Genomic DNA, 12,256 nt, shown 5'->3' on the forward strand with positions numbered 1-12,256 from the left:
CCTATCTTTTGTGTGCAAAAGAGTGTTTGCAAAACAGCTCCTTAAACCCTAGTTCTGATAAATATTGATAGGCCATTTCTAAGATGTTATCCAAGCCCCAGTGTGTGCTAATGATATTGTGTTGGTTCTGGGGCTGAAAGTATAAGAACACAAGATGATAGAATAAAGGGAAGGGTAGGAGGGCAAAGTAACCTGTATCACTATTAGCTCTGTGTATTTCCTAATTAGCCGCCTTAACAAAACACTACAAACTGGGGAGCTTAAACAACAGAAATGTATTGTCTCACAGTTATAGAGGCTAGAAGTCCAAAATCAAGGTGTTGCAAGATTGGTTCCTTTTGAAAGTGATAGGGAAAAATCTGTTCCAGGTCTATCTCCTAGCTTCTTCTGGCTTGCTGGCAGTCTTTGGCGTTCTTGGCTGTAGACACATCACATCAGTCTCTGCCTTTGTCTTCACATAGTCTTCTACCTTAATGTGCATTTCTGTCTTCCAGTTTCCCCCTTTTATGCAGATATCAGATGTGTTGAATGGGCCTAATAGACATGAGAATTCAATCTCATACTTTCTTTAGATTTTAGACATGGTTTTGTTGTTGTTGTTTGAACATATTTATCATAGCTGATTTAAAGTCTTTGTCCAGTAAACCCAACATCTGTGCTTCCCGAGGTATAGTTTTTGTTAGCTGCTTTTCCCCCGGTGTATAGTTCCCTATTTTTCTTCTTCTTTGTGTGTCTCATAATTTTTTGTTGTTGTTGAAAACTGGTCATTTAAAATAGTATAGCAATTCTGGAAATAACATATCTCTTCCCTCCTTCCTTCACCAGGGTTTGTTGTTCCTCTTGTTTATTTTCCTGAACTAATTCTGTATGTGTGTATATATATATATATATATATATATATATATATATATATATATATATTACTAATTTATTTATTTTTGTCTTTTTAGAGCCATACCCATGACATACGGAGGTTTCCAGGCTAGGGGTTGAATTGGAGCTGTAGCCACTGGCTTACACCACAGCCACAGCAATGCCAGATCTGCAAGTCTGTGACCTACACCACAGCTCATGGCAATGCCAGATCCCTAACCCACTGAGCAAAGTCATGGATCAAACCTGCATCCTCATGGATCCTAGTCAGATTCATTTTGATGGGCCACAACGGGAACTCCTAAGCCTATATTCTTTGTCTCATGTGGCCACTGAAGTCCCTGCTTGGTTGGCTTAGTGGTAAGATAATGACTGGACAGACAGATTTCCTTAAGTGCCTAGAACCAATAGATCTACTCAGCCTATGCTGAGAAGCTGTGTGTGTTTGGGGGGGCTGGAGGGGAGGGCATGGGTGGGGGGGGTGATGAACATGTCTTTAATACACACAGCAGGCAATTTATGGTTCTGTCTTAGCCTTTGTTTCCTGCTTGCACAGAGCATGGAGGTAAGCCAGAAGTAAGAGAATAGCACTTTTTCAGGTCTTTCTTGGGCATATGTGTAACTCTACACAAGTGTATGACATTCTTTTTTTTTTTTTTTAGGTTTTTTTCTTTTTTTTCTTTTTCTTTCTTTTCGTTTTTCTTTTCTCTTTTGGCTGTTCCATGGCATGTGGAGTTCCTGGTCCAGGATAAGGTCTGAGCCACAATTGTGACCCACATTACAGCTGTGGCAACACCAGATCCTTTAACCCACTGTTCTGGGCCTGGGGTTGAACCTGCATCCTAGTGTTACAGAGACAAAGCTGATCCCATCCTGCTACAGCAGGAACTCTGTGTATGACATTCTTGACTACCAGGAATATACTGATGATACCAAAGCTCCCTATCTTATTGCCCACATTTTCCTTTTAAGTTCCTGGCCAGCTTCTTATTTGCCCCAACTGTTATCACTGCCTTAGGCAGCTGTGATGTTAATCAATTGCTGCTGATTGTTAGAGCCAACTCCAAGTGAGGTCCAATAAAGAAAAGCCCTGTGAGTGGGGTTTTCCAGGAAACTGCCAGACAGGTCAAGTAATGACAGTTCTCTAGCAATGAGGCTTTTGGGGCTTGTCCTGAACCTACTCTGTTTCCTTCAGCAGCTGCTAGGCTGCTGGTTTTCATGGTTACAATGATTGTGAGGTTGTTTTTCTAGGCTACAGCAGATCTAAGGAGAGGGGAATAGGAATAGGATAAATTTAACTGCTATAAAGCTTACCATCCTTTCTGAGGTTTAGTCATTTTTCTTAACTGTTCCTTGGATTGTTGCAAGCTTTTGGTTAATTTCAGAGTTATGGAAAATTTGATTTTGACAATTTTTGGTGAGTATGCTTATGGTGTTTACCGAAACACAAATTTCTGGAGGTCCTTACTCTACCATTTTCATTGGTGCCCAAGCTGTTTTACATTTTATTTTCAGGATTTTAAAAAAGTGCTTTAAATTAGTATAAGTTTGTCAAATTTGAATTTCATGCAGAATACTTTAAATTTACACTCACCTTTTTAGTCAGTTCTGGGGGTTAGGACTCTTCTGTTTGTCTACTATAACCCTTAAAAGTTCTTTCCTGCTCTAAAGGAACTTGGAAACTTCTGGGAATATTGTGCTCTTTTTTAACCATGTTCTCTTCTAGTGGAATATTAAGTCATCTCCTCCTCCTCCTCCACCTCTTCTCCTCCTTTTAAATTTTATGGCTACACCTGTGGCACATTGAATTTTCGGGACTGGGGATTGCACATGTGCCTCCACAGTAACCCAAGCCACTGCAGTTGGGTTCTTAACCCACTGCACCACAGAGGAAACTCCTAACTCATCTCTTCTTTATCATGCTATTTCTCAATGAGATGTCCTAAGAAGTAGTATTTCTGGAGTAAAAGATTCCAAGTTCTGTGTACATCTGGGGTCTCTTGCTAAGGCCAACAAGATCAGAAAAGACTTCTCTCCTTGTTCATAGGGCTATGAGAGCTCTATGCAGCTCTCTCCCTAACTTTCGATGTGATGTGTCTTCTAGTCAACGAGGACAGTGAAGAAGATGCCTGTGAGCTGACGCCCAGTGTGGAAGAAAACCCTGAGGATGCGGCCTCCTTAAAGAGAGAGAATAGCCTTCGTCAGACACTCAGCCGCAGGTTGGTCATCTGTTCAGCTCAGGACCTCCATCAATTCCAGTTTCACTTGATCATTCTTTTTCCTCTGTGGAATTTTCCCGAGGGGAGTGGACACCACGGACCCTCCCAGCTCTTCCTTGTTCCTTGCATGGGAAGTAGGGTTGGGGTGGTGTGTCTCCCCCATGGCCATCTGCTCTGAAATGCACTTTGACACAAGCAGAGCGACTGTGACATCTGCTTGCAAGATGTACCCTTGGGATGTATCTACATGCTCAGGAAATCTCCCCCCCTCCTCAGTTCTAGGTCCAGTAGCAGGCGTTTGAAGTCCTTAAAAGACTCCTTGAAAACTCAGAAGGGGAACATCCTGAAGGAGGAGACAGAACCCGTGAAAGGACAAAAGTTAATTAAGAAGGAATTCTTACAAACTGGAAAGGTACAGTGAAAAGTACCATTAGAGATTATATAAGATTTGGGATTAGAACATTTTTTTTTTTTTTAGTTTGATGACTTGAATACATATCTGCAGAAAGATCTGTCTTACGTGCTTTGCAAATATTTAAATGTATCACTGAAATGTTAGCAGAGATGCTGGGCTTTTTACCAAATCGTATTTCTGTGAAGAATGACCCGTTTCCTGTGAATATCTTCACACCACACTTCATGAGGGTTTGATTCTGTTTGGATATGTGGTGAAAACAACAAAAGTGCTTTGAGATGCAATTCGGGGAGCCAGAGAGCACCACTATATCAAGCTTATGGCACATAGTTCAAATTAGTAAAACTTAAAACCAAGGTCTTAAATTTAAGGTCTTAAGCATTAATAAAATGGATTCCCAGGTCTGTGGTATAGCCTTACCTGTTCCACTTTGCTTTTAGATTTTCCCCTCTTAATTGCATCTAGAAGCTCATTAACAGTCTGATGGTTATTTACCCGGCATTGTGTTCCAGGATCGGTGATTATCTGGGCCCAGTGTAGAAATGGTGGTCGTAGACTACCAAATTTTGCTACCTCTGCTGTTCACTTTTCCAAAGGGCTTCACTCCCCTCCCCCCATGATTGGTATTCTGCGTAATTCCTTGCCTAAAGCCATTAGGAATTCTACTAATGTTGAGGGTGGGGACTTTGCAGGTGAAGTTTTCCATCTACCTGAAATACCTACAAGCAATAGGATGGTGTTCCATAGTCTTCATTGTCCTTGGGTTTATGCTGTATTCTGTGGCTTTTATTGGATCGAATCTCTGGCTCAGTGCTTGGACTGGTGACTCTAAAATCTACAATAGCACCAACTATCCAGCCTCTCAGAGGGACCTGAGGGTTGGTGTCTTTGGAGCCCTGGGATTAGCACAAGGTATGTGTGACGGCTACGACAGCCATCTCTGAGGTCTGTCAGGTCCATGGACTTTGCCCTTATGTCTTTGGCACAGGTCTTCAGGGACCCCTGGGCACTGCCCGGTGCTAACTAAACTGGTTCCATTTCTAGGTATATTCGTGCTCATAGCAACTCTCTGCAGTGTCCATGGTTGTATCCATGCCTCCAGCATCCTTCACACACAACTGCTGAGCAATATCCTTCGAGCACCTATGAGTTTTTTTGACACAACACCCATAGGCCGGATTGTGAACAGGTTTGCTGGCGTAAGTAACTCAAGGGCTGTGGGATGTGTTTACCTGCTATGGATCTTTCCATTTCCGACAGGGAAAGCATTCTCACGTGCCCTCAGGCAACACAGTGCAGTTCCAGATCTTCAGTCCCCTCAGCATGTAGATGTTTCTTGAGTACTTTGTGTAGGGATGTAGGGTGAACAGCTCTGGCCTTTTAAGTAGCTCACCATCTAGTGGCAGGGGATGGCCAAGGAAATAATGGATTATGATAGAATATGGGAAAACCAATAACGAGGCAGATGGTGGATTCCGGGAGTACAGGAATGACAGAGGAAAGAGGTGCCAGCTCAGCCTGGGTGACTAAGGGGGGGGGGAAATGTCAGAAAAGGTGAGATTGTAAGTCATAGAAGTTAGCCAGGGAGATGGTGGAGGGAGGGAACGGGTGGGTGCAGTAGAAGTGGGATGTAGAGGATTGGTCTATAGAGGGAAAAACACAAGAAGCAACTGCTGCTTGTGACAGTGAATAAAAGGGTCCACAGGGAGTTCCTGTTGTGGCTCAGCTGTGGTAACCAATCTGACGTATTCATGAGGTGTGATCCCTGGCCTTGATCAGTGAGTTAGGTATCTGGCTGTGGTGTAGGTCGCAGACTTAGCTTGGATCCTGTGTTGCTGTGGCTCTGGTGTAGGCCAGCAGCTGTAGCTCTGATTCAACCCCTAGCCTGGAAACTTCTGTATGCCATAGGTGAGGCTCTAGAAAGTGGGGGGGGGGGTGGGTGGCTGGGAACGGCAGGACAACCCTTGGTTTGGTTGCTGCCTCCCTTCCTGGTACTTCCATCTTTGCTACTTTAAAAATAAGTAAATGAGGAGTCCTCTCGTGGTTCAGCAAGTTAAGTATCAGGTGGTGTCACTTCAGTGGCTTGGGTTGCTGCTGTGGCATGAGTTTGATCCCTGGCCCGGGAACTTTCACATGCCACAGGTGTGGCCAGAAAAAAGTAAATGAGGTATGGATTAGATTTTTTTCCCCCTAACCCTATGATATATGGAGTCCTGCAGCCAGGGATCAGAGCCAACCTGAGCCACAGATGTGACCTATGCTGCGGCTACAGCAACATCAGATCCTTTAACTCACTACGCCAGGCTAGGGATCAAACCTGTGTCCTGGTGCTGTAGAGACACCATTGATCTCATTGTGCCATGGCAGGAACTCCAAAAATCTTGTGATTTATTGGAGTTCTGAAATGTCTGCAGGTCCTGGAACCCTTAGCATGCATGACCGCATTCATTCATTCAACAACATTCCTGAGACCTTCTATGAGCCAAGGACTGTACTGGGCATTGGGATGCTCAGTAAATGCTAAGGTCATAGGTGGCACTCTTCCATGGGCCAGACTGAACTACTGAGTCGTGTGCATGTGTGTGCATGTTTGTCTTTTTTAGGGCCACACCTGCCACAGCAGTGCCAGATCCAAGCCAAGCCTGCAACCTACGGCACAGCTCATGGCAATCCAAACTCATGGTTACTGGTTGGGTTTGTTACCACTGAGCCACAACAGGAACACCTGAACTACTGATTCTTAATGAATATGAGATGGAAATTTCAGGAACAGAGGAAACCAGACAATTCTGAGTAATGTTCAACTATCACCACAGAGTTTTCAGTCCTCTGTTTGGTAGAAGAGGGCGCATTAAAAAAAAAAAAAAATGTCTGGGGAGTTTCTGTCGTGGCTCAGTGGTTAATGAATCCAACTAGGAACCATGAGGTTGCGTGTTCGATCCCTGGCCTTGCTCAGCGGGTTAAGGATCCGGCATTGCTGTGAGCTGTGGTGTAGGCCAGTGGCTACAGCTCGGATTCGACCCCTAGCCTGAGAACCTCCATATGCCGTGGGAGCGGCCCAAGAAATGGCAAAAAACGACCAAAAAAAAAAAATGGCTGAGCAACTCTGAACTCTCTATTTGGTCTTGGAGCAGACATAAGAAGTGGAACTCACAGCCCGCAGCCAATTTCCAGGGAGATGGTGATGCTTCAGAAGTGGGCAGGCCCCCCACTTACCACTTTCCTCTGAAACAAAAATGGTGGTCTTGATGTCATTCGAGACAACTTAAGTGGGCTTTCTGCTCTTTAATGGAACCTTAAAAAGTACACAATTTTGCTTTTTTTTTTTTTAGGGCCGCACCCAAGGCATATGTAAGTTCCCAGGCTAGGGGTTGGATCAGAGCTGCAGTTGCCAGCCTATGGCGCAGTCACAGCAACTTGGGATCCAAGCCGCATCTGCAACTTACACCACAGCTCACAGCAATGCGAGATCCTTAATCCATTGAGCGAGGCCAGGGATTGAACCCACATCCTCATGGGTACTATTCAGGTTCATTACTGCTGAGCTACAGCAGGAACTCCCAAAAGTAACACAATTTTGTAATTTTGTCTTTTTTTTTTTTGCCTTTTCTAGGGCCGCACCCACGGCATATGGAGGTTCCCAGGCTAGAGGTCCAATTGGAGCTGTAGCCACCGGCCTACACCAGAGCCACAGCAATGCAGGATCTGAGCCGCATCTATAACCTACATCACAGCTCACGCAATGCTGGATCCTTAACCCACTGAGCAAGGCCAGGGATCAAACCCGCAACCTCATGGTTCCTAGTGGGATTCGTTAACCACTGAGCCACGAGGGGAACTCCCCAAAGGTACACAATTTTGGATGGAGAGATTTCTCACAGGAATTTTGCAAAGACTGCATACTTTTTCTGATGTTGTAATATATCTCTGAATCTGAAAATCTGTGAAAGAGAACACAGATTTTACTGTGAGTTATAAGCAGTCATATTTTGCTAACTACTTTTGCGTGAAAAGAGAAACTGTCATTCATTATACACGGAGTATTGTAGGGGAGGTGGCTCAGACCCTAAAGAGGAGTTAGATCTATGGTCCTCTGGAGCCGATGACTGAGCCCTTAAAAGGAAATAGATGGAGGAAGGAAAGATGGAAAATCTGTGCCAGGTCAAGGTCAAAAGTAATCTGCATAGAATTGATCGCTGGTGAGAATTTTTTTTCTATTAACCCTGGACGTGTAGTTATTTGCATTCTGAGAGGAAAGGTAAATTAGACTCAGGAGTCATCCACTCTTCAGGGCTCTCTTGGGAAACTCTTCTCTCTCACCCAGTTTGGAACACTTCAGAGATCATTTGGACTCACTTTGATACTCACATATTACTAATCCTAGATTAATATAATCTAAGAAATATAGACAAAGGAGACCCAAAATGTAAGCCAGGTTTCCTGTGTGTACCAAACCATCCATCCATCTACACACCTGTCCAACCATCCATTGGCTTATTTATTCATTTATTCAAAAGGACATGAAAGCACTATGCAGTAAGACCCATCCATCAGCTATGGGCTCCTTGCTTAGAACAGGGGCCAGGCAGGGATCACATTGAATATACACCTCTCTTTCTCTGTGAAGCTCTCTGCTTGGTAAAGGAAACAACTTCCCAGGCAAAGGATGGTTCTTCAGGCAAGGGTGGGTGACAGGGCTTGTTGGCTGTATACTCCAAACAAATGTTTATTAAATGCTTGTTATGTACCAGGCTGTGTTCTGGGTGATCAGCAGAATCAGGACCTGTGTAAAGTTCGAATGATAAAATTGGCTTGGTTATAGGAGAATGGACGTGTAAGGCTCTATTAGCTTAGAGTGGTTACGAATGGTTTAATAGATTTGAAAAATGGGAATTTCACTGAGTGAAATTCTATGGCTGACTCTATTGAAAAAGATGAATAATGGCTGCCATATTGATTTGGAGGGATTTAGAAAGATGAAAGAGTTACAGAAAGAAGATGGGTTGTTGGGATGAACGGAACACTGTACTGCAAATGAAAACCATGAACCCATTAAAGGAAGGAGTCAGTGGGAACCCTGAGAAATTTCCCTGAGAAAATTCCCTGCTGGAACCTGGAAGTCCAGTGTTACAGAAATCATTAGCACCTTGTCTCTCCTTTTTATGTCCCCAGGATATTTCCACCCTGGATGACACCCTCCCCATGTCTTTGCGCTCCTGGCTTATGTGCTTCCTGGGCATCATCAGCACCCTTGTCATGATCTGCTTGGCCACCCCCGTCTTCGTCATCATCATCATTCCTCTTGGCATCATTTATGTGGCTGTTCAGGTAGGTTTAGAAATGGCTAGGTTTCCTTTCCTCTCATAAAAGCCCAAGCTCCTTCCTGAGACTTATTTATTGCTGGTCCCTCCCTGCCTCTCCAGCCTCTCTGTCGTGGAATCATATATTCACATCCCAAGGAGCCTGTGGGCCACTGAATGAAGCCCAAATGTCTGTACTGTTAGGTACAGGGTCACAGTCAACCTCACCTCCGCTGCTGCCCCCCACAAATTAAAGTGGGGCCAATGGACATTCGGTTCCAAGCCTACTTGGAGGTTGGGTCTGGACAAAGTCCTGAAGCCCTGTAACACCCTGCACAAGGGGTAGGTCATGGATTGCTTCTAGAAGAGCTGTGCTAAGGCTGCTTTGGGCTTCATCCTTTTGGTGATGGTTCTTGGCAGGAGCCGATCTCTTTTCACTTCAGAGCAACTCTCCTGTTACAGAGGTGTCTGTGGATGGCTTAGGCTCCATTCCAGGGTGTTTTGGAGGCCACAGCTAGCTGGAGAGCCATGCCTCATGGAAAAACTGGAGCAAGTGGAAAGGGCTTCAGGCCCATAATCACTGACGAGGGGAGGGAAGCTGTGGAGAGAATGCCTGTCCTACCATCATCTTTGGGAGGAACTGTTTGCCTCAGGAAAACAATTCTGAAGCCTCGTGGCCTGTGGCAAGGTGACCCTACCTGGTGTTTTTTTGGGGTTTCTCAGGGACATTTTCATCCCTGTTAGTAACAAACCAGCAAATAAGAGGCAGGAAATTTGAGGAAACGTCCAAGATTAACATTTTGAATTCTGACTCTCAAATGCACAGCTCTTCTCTGGTTACAGCAAATCCTCTTGGAATAATCTAGTAGCACCACCAACCCCGTCCCCCCTCAGGCTTCACTCTCTATATTTTTGTCTTTTTAGGGCCACACCCGTGGCATATGGAGGTTCCCAGGCTAGGGGTCCACTCGGAGCTGTAACTGCTGGCCTACACCACAGCCACAGCAATGCGGGATCCGAGCCGAGTCTGTGACCTACACCACAGCTCATGGCAACACCGGATCCTTAACCCACTGAGCAAGGCCAGGGATCGAACCCGCAACCTCATGGTTCCCAGTTGGATTCGTTTCTGCTGCACCACGACAGGAACTCCAGCCTTCACTCTCTATTACATCCCACTTCTGGTCCTTAGACCCTCAACATTCTGCACACTTCCAGAACGATCTTTACCTGCACATACTGTCAAGGCACAGTTCTGGTCCCTTGCCTGATTTTATTTTTATGCAAACCTCAGCCATTTATTATTGCTCATGCTCTATACCCCTCGGTTCCCAGCTGCATTTATAAAATCCTTTTGGAGATGGTTTTTCTAACCACTACAGAACTACTGTTTTGATGATAATGTGCTGATTGATTCTCGGGAGCATACAGATAAGGGTGACAACTTACATGGTTTGAAAATGCCAGCCCCTAGGTGGTGCTTCCTGTTCCCCACCAACCCCAGCTCTTCCCACCACCCTCGTCCTCTGAGCCGCTCGCATCACTCCTCTGTCAGAGGCGACACCAGAGGCCTCTTGTCTGTCTGGTTGTGGGCTGTGTTCTCAACATAAAGAATGATGGGGGCTGGGTAAAGGGGTTCTTTGGTGGCTCAGCAGGTGAAGGATCCAGCATCGTCACTGCTGAGGCTCTGGTCACTGTGGACGTGGCAAAGAAAGAAAAGAATGTTGGGTCATGGCCATGAAAGAAGAGGTACCAGCATATGGGATGTGATTATGTGACTGATTCTTTCCTTTTTGGGGTCCAGATATTTTATGTGGCCACTTCCCGCCAGCTCAGACGACTAGACTCTGTCACCAGGTCCCCAATCTACTCTCACTTCAGTGAGACTGTGTCAGGCCTGCCTGTTATCCGTGCCTTTGAGCACCAGCAACGGTTTCTAAAGCACAACGAGATAGCAATTGACACCAACCAGAAATGTGTCTTTTCCTGGATTATCTCCAACAGGTGAGGCTGCCCCTGAGTATGCACCCAAATAGGTGCTCTGGGGTTCTGCACGTTTGACTTTAGCTGTGGGAGGACATAGGGGGCCAGTGCTGTGAAATTCATTCTGGCCAAACATGCCTGTTAATAGCGGAGAGGAAGCATTAGCTTTGGAGTCAGCCTGGGTCCCTGTGTTGCCCTGCCCCTTGCTAAGCAGAGTGAATTGTCTTGACTCCTCTCAGGAAAACCTCATTTTCTTTGTCTTTATGATGGCTGGAATATTTTTATGACAGCTGGAATACATCCTATCTCACAGGCTTACGGAGGAAGTCAGTGACACGTGTGAGCATTTTGTAATCCAGGTTCTGTACAAGTGCTGGGTGCACTGGCCATTGTTGGCTTCCCTGAGATTCTCCATAGATGGAACACTCTCTGTAAGGTGCTGAGAGAAGTGGAGGTTGCAAGGAGGCGAGCTGGGAATTCTTAGGTAAAATCAGTGATGGCAGAAATGGAAAGCTTGCATTCTTTATTTCTCCAGCTTCATCAGACCCTGGCAAGAAGTCCCTAGAGGAGGAAGCCCTTTTTCAAGAAGTGAAAACTCTTGAGTGGCTTCCACATCTTCTCGAGGTGTGAAGGTCAACCTAATGAGACTTAGAATTTTTTTTTCTTTTTTGGCTGTGCCTGTGGCAAGTGGAGGTTCCCAGGCCAGGGATAGAACCTGTGCCATAGCAGTGACCTGAGCCATAGCAAAGACACTGGGCCCTTAACCCAGTGAGCCACTAGGGAACTCAGAATTATTTGGAACATGAAGACGTCAGGAATTTGATTGTAAAGTTTGTTTTTGTTTTTGTTTTTAGGGCCACACTTGCAGCATATGGAAGTTCCCAGGCTAGGGGTTGGATCTGAGCTGCAGCTGCTGGCCTATGCCATAGCCACAGCAACGTGGGATCCAAGCCATGGTCTGTGACCTACACCACAGCTCATGGCAATACCAGATCCTTAACCCACTTAGCAAGGACAGGGATCAAACCCACATCCTCGTGGATACTAGTCGGGTTTGTTTCCACTGAGCCACGATGGGAACTCCCAGATTCTTTATGCCACTTTTTCCCATGCCTAATCAAAAGAAATCATTTGGAATACTTATTAAAAATGTAGGTTCCTGGAGTTCCCGTCGTGGTGCAGTGGTTAACAAATCTGACTAGGAACCATGAAGTTGCGGGTTCGGTCCCTGGCCTTGCTCAGTAGGTTAAGGATCCGGCGTTGCCGTGAGCTGTGGTGTAGGTTGCAGACGTGGCTCGGATCCCGCGTTGCTGTGGCTCTGGCGTAGGCCGGTGGCTACAGCTCCGATTCAACCCCTAGCCTGGGAACCTCCATATGCCACGGGAGCGGCCCAAGAAATAGCTAAAAAGACAAAAAAAAAAAAAAAAAGTAGGTTCCTGAAACCAGTTCCTTGAATTTGCTGAGGA

General features: G+C 45.5%; 1 protein-coding gene across 1 annotated transcript in view; it reads left to right on the forward strand.

The window, feature by feature from the left end:
- Positions 1–12,256, forward strand: part of ABCC2 (ATP binding cassette subfamily C member 2) — an 83,776-nt gene that overhangs the window by 54,384 nt on the left and 17,136 nt on the right. Inside the window, exons 20-25 of the mRNA XM_047762677.1 lie at positions 2,978–3,092; positions 3,369–3,504; positions 4,200–4,419; positions 4,552–4,706; positions 8,680–8,835; positions 10,612–10,811. Of these exons, the coding sequence (XP_047618633.1) occupies positions 2,978–3,092; positions 3,369–3,504; positions 4,200–4,419; positions 4,552–4,706; positions 8,680–8,835; positions 10,612–10,811 (982 nt within the window). The remainder of the gene's footprint in view (positions 1–2,977; positions 3,093–3,368; positions 3,505–4,199; positions 4,420–4,551; positions 4,707–8,679; positions 8,836–10,611; positions 10,812–12,256) is intronic.

Source organism: Phacochoerus africanus, chromosome 15, assembly GCF_016906955.1.
Source record: "Phacochoerus africanus isolate WHEZ1 chromosome 15, ROS_Pafr_v1, whole genome shotgun sequence".
NCBI lineage: Eukaryota > Metazoa > Chordata > Mammalia > Artiodactyla > Suidae > Phacochoerus > Phacochoerus africanus.